The sequence below is a fragment of the Periophthalmus magnuspinnatus genome, chromosome 17, assembly GCF_009829125.3.
Source record: "Periophthalmus magnuspinnatus isolate fPerMag1 chromosome 17, fPerMag1.2.pri, whole genome shotgun sequence".
Lineage (NCBI taxonomy): Eukaryota > Metazoa > Chordata > Actinopteri > Gobiiformes > Gobiidae > Periophthalmus > Periophthalmus magnuspinnatus.
In genome coordinates this window covers 9923307-9941576 of record NC_047142.1, presented here as the reverse complement: position 1 = coordinate 9941576, position 18270 = coordinate 9923307, and the positions used below count along the sequence as shown (strand labels likewise).

Below are 18270 nucleotides of genomic sequence, written 5' to 3'. Positions count from 1 at the left end.
ATAGTCACACCCAATTATTATGCGACCCACCTCCCTCTGTAAACAAATTTCATCGGCTCCACCGCTAGCGCCGTGGCAACGATGTCATCAGCATTGTGTCTCCGCCCCCCGACCACCATGAGCCCATCCATCTTCCCCGCAACGAAGATGAGCCCGGCCGGCCCGATGAAGCCCAGCAGACCGGTCCTGGTGAAGGGCACGTCACTGAGGGGAGAGCCCGCGCCGGACAACGGGAACACCTGATACACGCAAGGCATCATGGGAAATGTAGTGCAATACAAATTTACAGGAATACAATCAGCATTTAGAGGCTTTAGAGACTGAGGGGTCTAAGTGACATTTGGGACAAGGTTTGGTTTTGTACAGTACCAAATAGACATGAACGTCTTCCTGAACAGAGGATTTTCAGTGGCAAAAAAAAAAAAAATTCACCACCAAATCTGCTTCATAAAAGTCAGATAACTTCTCCATCTGTAAAACATCTGCTGTAAAAGGAATGTCACTAATTTTTTTCTTTCACTTGTGTTTTTACTTACAAAATGTTCAAAAAAGTTTAAACAAGTTGAGGCTGTGCGTGTGAAACCAATCTAATACTTTTCAACTTCTCAACATTACTCAAAAGCAAAAGTGTTTTGCAATCAGAGGTGGGTAGTACTGTTACATTTATTTAAGTCACTTTTTAAAGAAGTCGTATTTTTTCTGGCAGCATACTTTTACTTCTACTTGAGTCATATTTTTATTTAAGTAACAGTACTCTTACTTGAGTAACATATTGTACAGTGTAACAGTACTCTTACTCGAGTAATAGTTGTGGCTCCTCTTCCCACTGTGAGTAAGTTTACAAGTGACAAAACTTTATGTCGGCAATATGAAATGATTTGAACATTTGTGTTTCTTGCAGCGCTCCTTCAGAGAATATTTAGTTTGTGTCATTTTTGTTTCTATCTTTTGAAAATATCAGATTATATCTAAGTTATCTAATATCTAAGTTACTTGAGTAGCAGTTTTCCCAAATACTTTTACTGTCGTTTCTTGGACCAATATTTTGTACTTCTACTTGGGTAATATTATTTTGAACTAACGCTACTCATACTTTTTTGGCTACTCTACCCACTTCTGTTTGTCTTATTCAAGTTTTCCTAAGCAGCGTGACTCACTTCAAAGGTGTTCTTGGTCATCCCTGAGAGGCCGTAGTAGGACGTCCCAGTGGCCAGCGTACACACACACAGCTCTCCGATCTCATCCGTCTTACAGAGCAGAGGCAGGCCTTCAGGCTTCACTGCACACATGAGGCCTGCACACACAGACAGCATTACACCGACATGCTACAGGGCTATTCTACTGTACATACTCTACATTTATACAGCACAGCAGCAGAACCAACCACCTCTCAGACACTCCATCTCCTCTTCACACTCATGTCCAATCTCTACCAACAGTTTGTTTTAGTCACGCTCAAAAATGCACCATGACAACAAGTGTCTGGGGCAGTGTCAGGGAGTTGGGTTCCCATGATTCTTCGTAACAATGTGCCTGATTGGAGGTCTCAGACAAAAACTGGCCATTTAATTGAAAACATACATTTTAAGTAGATGAAAGTAGTGATGGGATTTTCAGCTCTTTTATGGGATCCAAATCTTTTGGATCAATTCATTTCAATGAGTCGTTGAAAAGACTGGCTCTTTTATTATTTATTTATGACAGAAGCCAAAGCGAGAGTTCATTTTATCTACAAACTAATTACAGAGTGAACTGACTAAGGCTCAGAAATAGTTTAAACCTAGAAACTTTGAAGTGCAACATAATTTAAATAAAATGTTTCACTACAACAATAATAATTTAACCATAGCTCATTGTGATGCTGAATGTGTTCTTTTTGCACAGATCTCTCACACATGTGGCCTGCTCTGCCTCTGAGCTGGTTCTGAGCTGATTAACGCTGTTGGTTCAGCGGTAATCAGTGTAAAAATGCATAAAAACTAGAAAGATTTGATTCTTTTAAGAAATTAGATCCAATTTAACAACAGTTTTCATTAAAGAACCATTCAAAAGAGTCACATCACTACATGAATGTAAAATCTAAAATATTTGTTTTGGATCAACACAAAATAATTAAATGAAGAACAATGACATAATACATTTACTTGACCAGCCAAATGTTTGGACACTTTTTCATTTATGTTTCTTCTTTATTGCCATGGTTATTCACATTGTAGATTCTCACTGAAGGTGTCAAAACTATGAATGACACATGTGGAGTGTAGCAAACAAAAGATTAACTCAAAAGAACTTGTTTTACATTTTAGATTTTTTAAAAACAGCCACCCTTTGTTTGTTCTTGACCCTGACACAGCACACCTGTGAAGGGAAAACCATCAGGGGAGTTCCTCATAGATCAGTGAGAGAAGGCTGAGGGTTTGGAGGCTCTGTCCACAAAGCAAGGGGTCACTACTTCGAATATAAAATATAAACAAATATTTGGTTAGAGTTATTTCACTTTTTGTCTTTGCTACATAATTCTATACACCCTGCGTCACACATTTACTGTCTTCCTTAGGTGTATAAAATGCAGAAAGTACTAAACATAAAGACAAAACATTGAACAAGAAGGCGTGTCCAAACTTTTGACTGGTGTCTAAGGCCAGCGTCTCATTTGTTTTCCGTGTTCATGTCTCTGTGTTGTAATCAGCCTCACCTCCGGGCATGACGGAGCCAACGTCCTGCAGTGTGAGCACAGACAGCTTCTCCTCTGAGTCCACCCGGATCACCCCATGACTGAGACCAGACATAGACAACACGCCTCGGCCAGGGGGGACACTGTCCTCTTCCACCGGCCTGGAAACACAATATACGGGAGCATCCAGTTAACAGGGAGTTTTGCTACTAGTATTTTGCTATGAATATGCACATGTCTTTTCAGTCTTTATACCTGTTGCAATACAAGAATTTGAAGGAGAGATTACACATGATACATTTAAAAGCAACAGTTTGACATATAATCTAGCAAATTATGAGATTTTATTTAGGAATATATTGTTTACTGAAAATGGATGAAGCTGGAGTTATTTTCCCATCTTTACTTTTCATTTTGTTTTTGTTTTTTTTTTGTCTAGAAAAACACAATACGGAATTAAACTTATATATTCCCAGGTCAGGTACCAATTTACAGGTCTGATCTACGGAAACGTACTTTTAAACATAAAAGCACATGTAAATACTAGACAGATATGATGCCTGATGCCTTACTGTGACACACTCAAGGTAAAGCATCTCCATGAATAACCAACAAAAAAGTTACATAGCACATCTTTAACATCCCTAAATTCACCTTGAAAATTACACTATATTAAACTAGCTAGGTTTCATACAAAGGCAGTTAAAGTGACAAAAGTATTTCAATCCAATATGGCCGACTTCTTGTTCCTCATAGGGCAGTGCTCCAGTTCAACTTTAGGCCTGTCTCATGGAGTCTATCACTGTTCTGAATTTCATAAGCGTACTCCAACATTTGCCTGTTCCCACTCCCAATAGGATCACTGCGTTTAACCGGTACACGTCGAACCCGGTCGTGATGCCTAATTTATCAGTTTTTGCCAGGCCGGTTGATCCTATAGCCCCATGTGGAATGTTTCATCGATGTTCAGAGGGTCAAAAATGCAGTTATTTGTGGATAAAAACGATCAGGAACAATACCCCTCGTCAGTTACTTTGTTACTGGCTCGGGCTAATTATAATTTTATAACAAAACTTTTCCATTCAGTTGCAACAGAATAGAATAGTACCTGTGTGCACTCAAAAGCCTCAGTGCAATCTCTCTGATGTGGGAAGCAGTCACTTTATGCAAATAGGCATTTTTGGGAAAGAGACACACATTTGAAACATTCCATCAGTGACACTGCGGTTTAGGATTGTGGCTGCAAAACAAAACCAACTTTTTCCCTCAGTTCAGTTCGGAAAATAGGAAAAAATATCGCAACATATATATATTGTGTTGTTTAGTTTGTGTGGCTTCGGAAAAATAAGTACCAGTAGATAGATTCAGCAGGGCCTCCCAGCCCCAAATATGGATAAGTGTTGAATCAAACGGAGAATTTGAAAAGATTATTTTATTAAACAGGCTGTGTCTGTGTTATAGAATTTGACCATGTAACTTATATAGATCACCAAGCAATGACTGATTTGTGAAAAATATCTGATTGTGATTTTTCTGACAGCCATTGCAATTGTGATTAGATTAATGTATTAGAGTTCTGTTTGAAGTTCACATTTTAAACACATCTATGAAAACTGACTGAAAAAAGACTGAAATATTACAAGGGCAGCGTTTTATATGCAGAATAAAACATCTGTTTAATCCCTCAGTTATCCAGGTCTGATCTATAGCAAAAGAAAAATTCAATTCTGTCAACTGAACAAAAGTTTTAGAGTGAAGATGTTTGGCTCCTGGTCCAAAGCAGTTTCTTCAGTTCTGGTCAGATTTCTGCTAGACACTGCCTTATATCTGTCTGAAGCCAACTACACTAAAACTAAAACACACCTATTGTTTACAGTTTCAGTTTGTTGGCCAGGTCTATTGACTCAATGTGAACTGTGCCTGAGTCATATTTTTCATAGTAGTTCAGGCCCCTAAAGGGTGCATCCATTATTATGCTAAATATTATGCGGCTTGGATGAGCAGCCAAAAGTCTTTACTGAAAAACTTTTTTGTCCAGTTGACAGAATTGAATTTTTCTTTTGCTGCAGAATGAAACAGCATATTTTGTTGTTTGTAGATTAATTCACAGTACTTAAAAAAAACGGCAGCCTTTTTAAATTGCGTCCATTCAAATTGCAATTTTAATTTGGTTGTGATTAATCTTGCATCCCTAAAATAACCTGACCTTTTATTTTAAACAGTGTCTCATTTAGTACAATGTAATAAAATGGAAAAAGCCGAACTTCCTCTAACCTTAAATACTATGTCATTACATGTTATTACAGGTTGAAACACATGTGACTTAAAATAGTTCTGTCATTTTGTTATTTTGTACTACCAGAAAAGTTTAGAAGTTAATCCCGTGAGTTGGGTCAGTAGTTACAAATATTACACATAAACCAGGTCAAAACATCAGCATTATCATCATTTAAAGATGCACTGTGTAACTTTGCTGGTCAAAGGTTCGTCGCTTGATTATCTCCATGAAGATATTATTGCCTGGACGTTTCACAGTATGCCAGAAAACGTATCTGTCTCCATGGAGATCGATAGGTGACAAACCAGCTCAAGCTACAGGTCAGATCTGTGGAAAGGCAAACCTCACTCATAGTAGGAAGTCATGTTTTTCAAAGCATTTTTGAGCAATAAAAACGGCCTGTAGAATAAATAAAAGCTAGATAGATAAGCTTAATGCCATCCTGTGGAACATTCCAGGCTAAGCAGGAACATCTCCATAGAGACAATCAGGTGATGGATGCCTAAATAAAGAAGTTAACAAATGCACTTTTTAATTTCTACTACAGAATTTTGACCAATTTTGAACATTTGGCTCTTTAGTTCAGTCATCACTTGAACGCAACCTATTAATTTACAATGTAAGTTAAAGACACAGTATGTAACTTTTTATGTTTTTGTAATTTTCTCTTTATGGTTGTTTATTGCATTGAAAAACACAGAAAAATACCTGTCCTTACTATGAGTAGGCTTGCATCTCCACAAACCTGACTGGTATGTTGTTCCTTCTGCTATGACATTCCACACTATGGCATAAAACACATCCATCTCTATGGAGAATGTTTCAAAATCTGGTTTTAACTTTCTATTTCTATTTATGCAGGTGACGTGCCACCTCCAGAAAATTACATACTGTGCCTTTAACTGTGTTTTTAGCAAACCTCTGTTTTACCCACAGTTCATTACGCCTTCAACGTTCACTTTACTACATCAACTTAACTTTATGGGCGACTCCTGCGCTCTGAGTCAAACCTAGATTTACGGCATGTAAACGTGGGTTTAGGATGAAAAGAGCAGGGCTAGTACAACTTTACTAGGACAGAAGCCACATGCAGTGGTAGTAGTAGTTTTATGTGGTACTTTAATATGAGCAGGATGTCAGGGCAGGGCTCATTGGCCACATGCACCTCTGTGCAGCCCGGTGCATTGTGGGAAATGTGAAATATACCCTAGCACACGCCCTCTGCCCCGTGCGTGTAAGTGACGTTTACAGTTTTATTTCAAAGTGAGTTGGACTGGCCATGTGGCGCAGGTTAATAAAAGCTCACTTTATAATGTAGTAAAAAGGAGAGGATGTAATGACGTTTCTTTAGGTTTTAAGCATTTCCCTAGATATATTTTTGTTATTGTTATTTTTATTATGTTTTCTTAATTAGGGATTCTATAAATAAATAATATATTGTACTATGAATAACAAATAAAGGAACTGTTCCATTTATTTTAAAGGTACATTATTATTACCCAATAATCATAGAATATATGAACAAACTACAATTTATGTTTATTTATTTAAAGAGGAGGTCTTGTGCAAAAGCTTTCAACCATCATGTTATAATGCTGTTCCTTCATCAAAATGTTAATGATAACCTGTTAGTACTTACATAAAATATTGACAGTTGATTTTTAGTTTGACTTTTTAATCAGGAGTTGTAGAAGTACCTTCGGATGGCGACGGTGAGGGCCTCTGGTGAGCTGGCACACGGGCAGATGACCTCTGACCTCAGGCCTTTGGTTTGGAACACGTTGAGGAAGGCGTCACACGATGAGATGGACCCTAGATATTTACAACACAACACAATGTAAGAATCACTCTGTACCTCCCCATTAAAGAGTTTTGGCTCATATCACAACATGAGTCCCACAGCAAAAGAAAATTCAATTCTATCAGCTGGACAAACGTTTTAGAGTGAAGACGTTTGGCTGAAGAAGACGCTTCTTCAGTTCTGGTCAGATTCCTGCTGGACACTGCCTTATATCTGTCTGAAGGGAGGAGCTAACTACACTCAAGCTAACACACCTGTTTGTTTTACAGTTTCTGTTTGTTGGCCAGGTCTAATGAGCTACAGTAAGTGTGAACTGTCCCTGAGTCATATTTTGCGTAATTGTTCAGACCCCTAAACTTTAGTTGGCACAGTGTATATGGATTATGTGAGTGTATTACATGGGTTGGATCCATCGGCGACCAACAGCATCCTCAAAGAGCTCAGGTTGATGTCCCTCTGGTCCCTGTGAGCCACCAGAGCCCAGTGCATGTCCCGAGACTTCACACAGGCCACGCGCGCTGAACACAACACAACAGCATTTCAATGGATAGAATGTAAACACGTCAAATACTTTAAATACTTTTTTAGATTCTAATCACGTTGCCATAACCATTTGTATAACCATTAATTACCGTAATTTAGTGCTCTGTTCACACTTGTCCTGGTGTGGTTTTTGATCACAGTTGTGTCCTGATCTAGACTTGGTTTGGTCCTGTTATAGTCCTGGTCTAGGTCAGGTCTAGTCCCAAGTTTTATATATGTAGTATCTTTGTTTGTTCCTAGTAGTGCACTTTTCTGCAGTGTAGTCCTATTGTAGCCCCAACATTGATGTGGAGAGTGTGCAAGAGTGTGTTTTAAATAGTCTATGAGGAAAATGTGTGATAATTATTCTTCCACACTGGTCTCAGGTCCGGTCTCAGGTTCTGTACCTTTGTACTGGCAGACCTTCTGGATCCAGGACAGGGGGTTGACCTTCATGAGGGCGTAGGGGATGCTGATCACATGCATCATGTTCATTACACTCTGAAATATACAACAAAATGTTTGGTCTTGTACATTAACATTGTATACAGTTTAAATATATAGTACATATGCAGACATGGTTACACACAGTGAGAGCAAGAATGAAGGAAAAATACTTATAAACCCTTTCTCTTTGACAACCCATTCAAGACTTCTCATGTTTACATTATAGTTTAAAACATATTCACTGAGGCCTGTCACTGTATACTATATGAATATATATATGAAAGTTGAAACAATATTCTTTTAGGGTCAGTATTTATCGTGTGGATATTTTCTTTGCACTATTGGGAAATTTTTGGTTATTTTTTGGCATTATGATCAGGTTTAAGTCATAGAAGGTTAAATTAATAACTTCTATGACTCATTACAGGTGCAAACGAAGTACCAAAGAGTTTCATTCTGCAGCTTATGATTTTTTTCAACAATGTTGTAGATTCAGAATAGTTTTTGTGGTTTACCTGCTCTTAGGTTTTTGTGTCAGTGGCAAAAATGACTCAATATTATTGTCTATATTTACTTAAGAGATATGTTGAGCTTCAAAATATGTTACTGTGACAGGCCTAAGGTACTAAGATATAAACCTATAGATTTAAACAGCTCAAATTGCATATAAAAATACTGTCTCAAATGTGAATGAGGTGTTGCTAGTCTGTACTTATATATATAATTTTTATTTTTTTAATAATCTGAAACATTTATGCATAGTTTATTTTTAATTACCGGTACTTTAATTTAATTTACCAAAAAAACAAAAAAAAAAACTGATTGCAGTGATTGCCTCAAAAATGTTGTGCAACAAAATATTAAGTACCATCATTTTTGTCCAGGTCTGTTTCATAAGTTTATTTAATTTTTAAGTAATTCTGTTGAAGCCTGGTTGAAAGGCAATGTCTGACTTTCAATGGGTAAATTTCATAGACTTTTTATTTATTATTACTTTTGTCAGATTCAAGTTATTTCTGTGACCTGTGTTTTTCTTTCATTAACCGACGGGTACCAACAATTTTGTCCAAGTGTGTAATTAAAAAAAAGTCTTTATGAATTATCAAAAGCAAATCCAAACTCAGTTATATGAAACAACTTGCAATCCAAGGTGTTCTTCCATTCCAACTCTTTCACATAAAAAAAATATTCTGCTCCAGTTTGAAATTTTGTCCAGTCCGTTGTAAATAGAGTTTTTCTGTTACTCACGGTGAGGACGGCGTGCCACAGTCCCACGTCCTTCTTGAAGTCCAGTACATTCACTATGGTCTCGGCTGAAACGCAAATACATTTAAAAATACATCTGAAAATACGTAGAGTAAAATCAGAATTGCGATTTAAATTTCAGATTGCGTGTACCTTCGGTGTAGGAGCAGCACTGGGTTAAGGCTTGACTGTGAGCTAGCATAGCGACCCTCGTCACTGTTACCCCGAGAACGCTGCCGTCTTTACACGTCTTATACTGTACAACACGAACGTAAACAAGATATTAGACTCACATTTCAAAAGAGCGTAAGGCACTGTAGAAACAAAACTGTCTTCTACTGAGTTTTCTTAAAGCTCCACTATGTCTCCATGGAGATGCTATGGCTATTCAGGGAATGTTAAACAGTACGGCATTAATCCATCTTCAACGAGACAAGCAGGTTTCTCAATGCATGTTTCTCAAGGTTTGTTGTTGTTTTTGCCATTAAAACACCTGTAATCGAGACAGGTGAGTTTAATGCCATACTGTGGAACATTCCAGGCGAAGCAAAACAGCAGAAAAGTTACACAGTGCACCTTTAAAAGCGCATGAACTGGACTTAAAACGCAGGGATTTTGTTCGATGAAAACGTTACAGAAGAAACAACCAGGGACAGATAATTTAATCCAATCAGAAATATTGTTCAATGAGAACCATACAGAAACAATATCAGATGTCAGATATCAGTTGTTTCTCTGTCATGGTTCAACTTCAGGGTGAAAGGAGGGGCTAAGTTGGCAGGGCTAACAGTAATGGTTCAAAAATGGGGTATTAAAAGTTGTGTTTTTCCACTGATTATGATATTTATACAACAACTTTCACTTTTTCAGGCTATTTCTCAACAGGATTCTGCAACATTAGATTAGATGATTTAGGATCAGTGGATTCTTGCTTTATTTGAATGTGCCAAAAAAGTACTCGACTAGTTAGTGATTAACAGTGAACAATTATTTCTATTGTACAATGAGACTTTCAATGACTTTTTTAACCAAATAAAAGTCAAAACATGGTGACTGGAGGATACATACATTTATGAAAAAAAGAGTATTAATATTTTTAAAAATGTCATCGTGTTAATTCTTTTTTGACATTTTGATTTAATAATTCTTAAATACTGACCTCTATGTAGGCGGTGTCCTGGTTAGCGTCTTTGGTCAGGGGGAACCAGTCTCGAGGAGGTTTGGACAGGTGCTTGGACTCGGTGACGAACCACAACACTTTAGGCCACCCTGGACACACACAGAGGGACAAAACACACAGTTAGGACAGTGTTAAAGGTGCACTGTGTAACTTTTCTGGTTAAACTTAAGTTCATCTGCCATTATACACCCAAGTTGTACATCAAAAATTGCGTAGATCAAAGGAGGGTTAGTCCTTAGCTGCTGCGACGGTGGTCTAACATGACCCTCGCATGGTTTGGACGTAGAGGAACGAGGAGCAATCAGACGAAACGTGCGCAGACATAGGGAGAACATGCAAACTCCACAAAAAATCAGCTCAAGGTCCTTCTGGCTGAGAGGAAATCTTGAGCACCAACCACTCAGCAACTCAGCATCTCCATGGATGTTGTTGCTTTGCCTGGAATGTTCCACAGTACAGCATTAAACTGATCTCCGTGTGAACGAACAGGCAAGTTACAGGTCAGATCTGTGGAGAGGTAACAGTAAAAATGCATGTGGAATATCACCATGCCCATAATGCTTATAAACAAGTGTAATCCCTCATCTGTCCAGGAGTGCTCCATGGTAGAAAAGGTACTGTGAAACTTTCCAGACAAAGCTATTACATCTCCATGGAGACGAGCAGAAACAACACAGAAACAATCCAAAGATGGAGTACTGTATGAAGATGTGAAAATACTGGGTTCATCATTTTACACCGAGGGACTGAACAAGGCACTGAGGAGTTAACATGGAGCGAGAGAAACAATCTGCTGTGAATGAGACAACTCTGCTAATCAATAAAAGAGCACTCAACACTAATGAAACACACGGAGAGGGGAGACGGAGAGACAGATGGAGGAGAGGAGAGAAGAAGGGATAAGGGAACGGGGGGAAAGATGGAGACAGGAGAGAGAGGATGAGAGAGGAGAGAGAGCAGAGGAAAGAGGGTAAAGGGGAAAGCAGAGATGAAAAAGAGGACGGGGGATTGAGAGAAGAAACAGAGAGAGGAGAAGATAGAGAAGAGAGAGAAGAATAAAGAGGAGAGAAAGACAGAGAGAGGAGGAGAGAGTTGCAGACTGAAGACTCAACAGAGGATGTCAAAAGGAGTAATCCAACTGTCTATTAATCACAGTTACTACTTTATGTCCATCGATTATGGCGTCTGCTTCTCCATAAATGAAACAAAATAAGGCATTTAAAAACAAACTGTAACCGTTGTGTTTTATTTGTTATTTGTTTATTAGTTTATTATTTGACATTTCTTAAAAATATAAAGTAAAGGGATCTATATCCATTGAACCTTAAACACAAACTTCCCCAAACTGTCTCCTTCTCACATCTCTGAGCACAGGTCACTTTTGTATAGATCCCTCATCAGAAAGGTTACATAGTGCATCTTTAAATGATTCTCCTGTACCAAAAAAATAACAGTGACTTAAATTTTGACACGAACGGCATCATGACTTTTCCACAATCGGACAGACGTAAAAGATCAATCAGAATGTCATCACCTCATAGAAGAAGAAATCAAAACTAAACCCAAGACAAATGTAGCAACGTAACCAGGATCATCACTCAACAGGACTGCCTGCTCTTCATCGCTCTGCTCCCCCTCATCACTCCTCTCCTTCTCATCGCTCCTCTCCTCCTCATCGCTCTGCTCCTCATCGCTCTGCTCCTCCTCATCTCTGCGCTCCTCCTCATCGCTCTGCTCCTCATCGCTCTGCTCCTCATCGCTCTGCTCCTCATCGCTCTGCTCCTCATCACTCTGCTCCTCATCCCTCTGCTCCTCCTCATCTCTACGCTCCTCCTCATTGGTCTGCTCCTCATCCCTCTGCTCCTCCTCATCACTCTGCTCCTCCTCATCACTCTGCTCCTCCTCATCTCTACGCTCCTCCTCATCCCTCTGCTCCTCATCCCTCTGCTCCTCATCCCTCTGCTCCTCATCGCTCTGCTCCTCCTCATCGCTCTGCTCCTCCTCATCGCTCCGCTCCTCCTCATCGCTCCGCTCCTCCTCATCGCTCCGCTCCTCCTCATCGCTCCGCTCCTCCTCATCACTCTGCTCCTCCTCATCACTCTGCTCCTCCTCATCACTCTGCTCCTCCATGCTTCTTTGGTCAGTGTCTCTTGGATGATCCTGATCTTTTTTCTATTTGTTTTATCGATCCACACATTACAGCGCGCTCACTCACTCCCAGCCTTTGTCCATTAGTCTGTCCAGCTGTCGACCGCCATCACACGGAGCGTTCATCAGGAGGAGGAGGAAGAGGAGGAGGAAGAAGATGGGCCTGAGTTTGGGCATGAAGTGAAGAAGATGGCGGGTTTGTCCTGTTTTCTTGTTAACATGTGTACAGGTATTTAAAGTACATATGGCAGATTTTCATGGTTTTGTAATTATGACTTGGTTTTCTGGGATAGTATCTGGTAAATATTTATCATAGGTTTACATCAGTTAAGTGGCAGTTGTGATGAGTTATAAAAAAAAATAGATCTTATCAACATCAAAAACTCATTTAACTACATAAAAGTGTTTATTATTATTAGTCAAATCAGAACTATTATGTCATTTAACTATTATGCAATTTAAACATTTAAAGGTTTAAGCAAGTTTGGGCCTTTTATATTGTTATTATTTCTAGTATTTCCAGTAAGCAGCCATTTTGAAAGCATAATGATACATGTAACTTTTGCAAAAATTGTTGGGTCTGGACGAACCCAATAAAGCGTTTTTGTGTTTTGATAATCTGGACATAACGATATGTGCTTGTATCCAATGTCCCCTGTAAAGTTAAAATGGGACAAAAGAATTTAGTTTTGGTACAGAGACCCCCACGCCTCAAAAAAGTCAATGGGAAGTGAATATATATATATATTTTTTTCGTAATCCAATGAAATTTGATACACCCATTCTTTATGTGACCCTGAGCAAAAAATTCTATGGGAACCACACCGTATCTCCAATGTGAAGATTCAAATATGCAGATGGATGAAATGTAGACCTTGTACTTGAACAGGTGTGATCATGGCGAGCTCTGAATCAAGCGGCCATTTTGAAAGCATACAATTTCCACAACTTTTGCATACATTACAGATGAACCCAATGTAGCATCTGTTAATTTTGAGGAGCGAGACAAAATGATGTGTGTAGCGCCCCCTGCAGAGTAAAAATGGGCCATAAACATTTATCTCTAATTACATGTCAAGCTAAGGTTGATATGCAGCTCTCCCTCTGTGCTGTGACCTTCCACAGTTGTAAAAGATGTGAGGGCCCTTCATCACTGCTTGCAGTTTTAATTAAACAGTGCATTTTGACTTTAAAAAAAAAAAAGACAACACAGTATTCCTTAGACTTATAATATATTATAGAAACTGGCAAGTAGTGGAAGAAATACTCAGTTTTGTTACTTAAGTAAAAGTACAGATACTGGAGCAAAATATACTCAAGTAAAAGTAAAAATATCACATGAAAAAAACTACTTAAGAACAAATATTTACGTACCCGTAAAGAGTAAAAAGTAACAGTATTTTCAGCAAATTTTGAGATAAATGAATCTTCAAATGTAGTGATTCTAATAAACAATGGTGCTGTTTCCTCTTTTTATTTACATATTTTTGTTTGCTCAAACTATGAACGTGTTGAAAATAACAGCAATAAAAATACTTTTACTTTCCATTCCAGTTCAAAAATGCAGTGGAATAGAAAGTGCAGATACAGGCTCTTAAATGAAGGGAAGGAAAAGTAAAAAGCTTAAAACCTTGTTGAAATATAAAAAATAATGACTAAAAAGGAAAAAAAAACATTCTTAATGTTATGTTGGAGAATTTTTTTCTTTGATTGTTTTTATGTTTCCTCTTTATCCTTCTCTCCCCATAAGATATAAGACAGACAACAGAATGAGTGCTGGACGGCGCTTCATCTACTTGTAGTAAATGAATAACTGAATAACTGTTAATATCTTACATTAACAAACCAAACATGTGTTCAGTTCTGTCTATGCTTCATGTCGCTGAATAAATATAAATGTGTTACATTAGCGTGCTGTGCTGTTGTTCAGCCTGTTGTTCTCTATTTTATTGTTATTATTATAACTTGCCTTTAAAGATAAAATGTATGTTCTTGATCTCAGATTTTGTAAAATAAATTTTCCCAAAAAAATTGCAATTTACAGTCCAGTGTGACTTAAATGTTTTTTTTCATTATTATGCATTTTTTTGGCTGGTGCGACTTGTACTCTGCAGTGACTTATAGTCCTGAAAATACAGTTATATTTTTGTTGTGACTTAATTGTAGTGCACCAAGTGGCCTCTATATACACTCTACATGTATGTTTACGGCCCGAGCACAAACTCGGGATGGACAAATCACTCATCATAATCTTTTCACATCTTCTCCAACAGTTTTTATCAAAAACACTTCAAACTTGTCAAGCGAAGGTTGATGTGCAGCTCTCCCACTGTGGTGTGACCTTCCACAGGTGCAAGGGCCCTTTATCACTGCTGGACATGTTGAAGTAAAATTATGCTTTTGTGAAATTAGTAACTTTTAAAAAAAAACTTTAAAAATGCTGTACCTGATTTTTACTGTAAATTTTTACTTAAACAGTTTGCAGTGGTCCAAAGTTATTCCTCACTTGCCTTAAGCATTTCCAGCATCCTGATTATTCACCATGATGAGTTTTTCCACAGTTCTCAAAGACCAGAGCAGAGTTTTGGAAGGAAGGAAGTATTTCGCAGATTTTTACTGGCCATGTAAAAGTAGTTAATGCCTCTCCATTACAACAGAGTAACTGATGGATGATTGTATTTAAATCAGGACAAGGGATCAAGAAAAATAAGTGCAACTATGCTTTGTTTTTTTGTGTTACCTTTGAACTGCTGTATCTCTCCTGTTGGACTCTTGGGTAGTCCTTTATGACAAGCATCACTGGTCAGAGCCACCGTCACACCACAGCTGCCCAACAGGAAGCCGATCTGCTGACTTCCTGCATCCTACAGACAAAAAATATATTTCTAATCGCAAAAAGAAACTACTATCATCAAGCTAATAGGGTTGTCAAAGTGTCAAAAATCAGATACTAATCGATACAAAACTAGTATTGAAACTCGATACTCATTTGAGCAGGTATTGGTACTAAAAAAGTCACATTCACAGGACCACTATGGTACAAACGACTGAGGGATTACATAGATTTGAGGCCACATGGGAATATAAAAGAAAATGCCATGTTTATTGTTGAAATAAATCTAAATGTCTAAATAAAGTGTTTTTAATCGTGATATCACAATCAGTATTGAGTAACGAGTCTATTCCTTAGTATCAAAACTGAATTTGACATTTTAGTATCATGACAACACTACAAGATAATCAAAACATGTTAAATGAACACATTGTGAGTGGCTAATGCTAGCTAACCTTCCTGGAGAGTGGGACCTCGATGGGCACAGGCACTACTTCGGCCAGCAGACAGCCGTAAAACGCAGTTATAAAGGCTGCAGGGTCATTATTGGGGTACACCAGCGCCACCTACACACAGAACAGAGACACAACATGTAATAGTTAAAAGTAGTAGTAATAAAACATCTTCAAGAAAGTACAGAACAGCTGAGGTAGAGTGTGAATAAGGAACATTCTGGGATAATGTTCAGCAGATATTATCCCCCTCCTGCTCCATCTCCCTCATTCTCTTCCTCTCTCTCCATCCCTCCCTCTCTGTCTCCATACCTCCCTCTTTGTCTCTCCATCTCCACCCTCCCTCTCCATTCCTTCCTCTTCCTCTCTCCATCCCTCCCTCTCCCTTTTTCCATCCTTTTTCCTTCGTCCTCTCTTTCTCTCTCTCCTCCACCCCCTCTCTCCTTCTCTGTGTTCTCTCTCCTCCTTCCCTCTCTTCCTCTCTCAGTCTCTCTCTACTTCTCTGTATTCTCCTCTCCCCCCTTTCCTCCCCCCCTCACCTTCTCTCTGTTCATCTCTCTCTGTTCTCTCTCCCTCTCTCTCTATTCTCCCTCCTCCTCCCCCCTCTCATTATCTCTCTTCTCTCTCTCTCTCTGTTCTCTTTCCTCCTCCCCCCTCTCCTTATCTTTCTTTGGCTCTCCTCCTTCTCTCTCTTCCTCTCTCTGTTCTCTCTCCTTCTCTCTCTTCCTCTCTCTGTTCTCTCTCCTCCTCCCCCCTCTCTTTCTGTCTATTCGGCTCTCCTCCTTCTCTCTCTTCCTCTCTCTGTTCTCTCTCCTTCTCTCTCTGTTCTCTCTCCTCCTCCCCCTCTCTTTCTCTCTCTCCTCCCCTTCTCTGTCTTCCTGTCTTCTCATCCCCCTCTCCTCCCTCTCCTTCTCTCTCTTCCTCTCTTTACTCGTCCCCATCTCCTTCTCTCTCTTCCTCTCTCCTCATCCTCTTCTCCTTCTCACTCTTCTTCATTTCTCTTCCTCTCTGCCCCTCCTCTCCTTCTCTCTCCTCCTCCCTCTCCTCCTCTCTCTGTTCTCTCTCCTCGACCCCCTCTCCTTCTCTCTTCCTCTCTCCTCCTCCCCCCCTCTCTCTCTCTCTCTCCTTCTCTCTCTTCCTCTTCCCTCTCCTTCCCCTCTCTCTCTCCCCTCCTCCTCCTCTCCTCCCTCTCTCCTCTCTCCTCCTCTCCTCCTCTCCTCCCTCTCTCCTCTCTCCTCCTCTCCTCCTCTCCTCCCTCTCTCCTCCTCTCCTCCCTCTCTCCTCTCTCCTCCTCCCTCTCTCTCCTCTCTCCTCCTCTCCTCCCCCTCTCCTCCTCCTCCACACTGCAGACAGTGTGTATGAGCCGTCATGTTCCTGTATGGGGCCTGGGCTCTGGTTGCATGTGGTGATGATAAAACACAAATGGCTGTATAAGTGCTGTCTAATAGCCCTCATATACACAGGACTATAGTATGATGTGAAGTATCTGAGAGCAATAATAGGACTGGAACAGCATCCTCGTGTAGGCAGCACACATGGATCACTAATGCTACATAAGAGAGGAGAGATAACGGCTTTTATCTGGGCTGAAAGAGATAACATGGATTTATATATACTGTATGGAGACATATTGTTTACAGAGAGATGTCTTAGATAAGATTCTTATGGAGGTACTGCACTTCTTTTGCACTTGTAGATTTATATCTGTGTAAAGTCTCTGGCGTCCAGGTCTGACACAGAGCAAAAGAAAAAATCTATTCTGTCAACCTCACAAAAGTTTTAGAGTGAAAATGTTTCCCGTCAGATTACTGCTGGACACTGCCTTATATCTGTCTGAAGGGAGGAGCTAACTACACTGAAACTAACACACCTGTTTGTTTACAGTTCTGTTTGTTGGCCGGGTCTATTGAACTGTGTGAAATGTGCCTGAGTCATATTTAGTATAATCGTTCAGGCCTCTAATGGGTGCTCTCACTCTTATTAGCATACTGGCTAGCCTTATTGTTTTCCATGTTTTGATTGAGGTCTGAGGATGGAGTTATAAATAGAAGATAAATGATGTCTAAGCACGTCATTCTTGCTCAATAATAGATTGTCTTTCCTAACTAAAATTCCCTCTTTAACTTCCCTCACACCAAATTCCAAATTTTAGATTTAGTTCAATTAAAACAAACTAGACTGATTGTGATTTTCAAATTCATTGTTTGTTTTGTCTTATTAAAAATGAATGAGATGGCTTTAACTAATATGTTTCTGAACATAAATAATACAGACTTTTAATCGTTCAATCATTCACACAAAAGTCAAATGCCTCCTTCCAAAGTCTGAGCTTGGTTATGCTGTAAAATTGCTCAAATCAGCTTGATACACTTTACATAACTATGTGCAAATCATACCAAATACTTTTAAATAAACATACTTAAACTTTGGACAGATTTGTGGTTAAATTAATGTTGAATATGATATCTATCACCAACTCCAAGTGATGTCTCTCTTTGGCACAGAGGCATCTCAGTTCGGTCCCCACGTTCTCCGTCGTGCCTCGAGCCAGAACCAAACATTATTGTCCAATCAGATTTGTTGTTTTGAGCTCATTGGTCACCCATTACTTTGAATGAAATGACACTTCTCTCACCTCAGAGTTTAAAGCTTCATTCACTTATTCTGCAGGAATTCAAGATGTTTTTCAG

At 39.2% G+C, this 18270-nt stretch overlaps 1 protein-coding gene across 4 annotated transcripts in view; it reads right to left on the bottom strand.

The window, feature by feature from the left end:
- LOC117385112 (disco-interacting protein 2 homolog C) overlaps window positions 1–18270 on the bottom strand; it is a 153288-nt gene that overhangs the window by 29531 nt on the left and 105487 nt on the right. For all 4 annotated transcript variants that reach the window (XM_055228303.1, XM_055228304.1, XM_033982381.2 and 1 more), the window contains exons 10-20: window positions 15584–15694; window positions 15036–15159; window positions 10127–10236; window positions 9121–9223; window positions 8971–9035; window positions 7683–7776; window positions 7152–7271; window positions 6650–6764; window positions 2696–2835; window positions 1158–1294; window positions 31–239 (exon numbers count right to left, since the gene is read on the bottom strand). In XM_055228303.1, coding sequence (XP_055084278.1) covers window positions 31–239; window positions 1158–1294; window positions 2696–2835; window positions 6650–6764; window positions 7152–7271; window positions 7683–7776; window positions 8971–9035; window positions 9121–9223; window positions 10127–10236; window positions 15036–15159; window positions 15584–15694 — 1328 coding nt within the window. The remainder of the gene's footprint in view (window positions 1–30; window positions 240–1157; window positions 1295–2695; window positions 2836–6649; window positions 6765–7151; window positions 7272–7682; window positions 7777–8970; window positions 9036–9120; window positions 9224–10126; window positions 10237–15035; window positions 15160–15583; window positions 15695–18270) is intronic.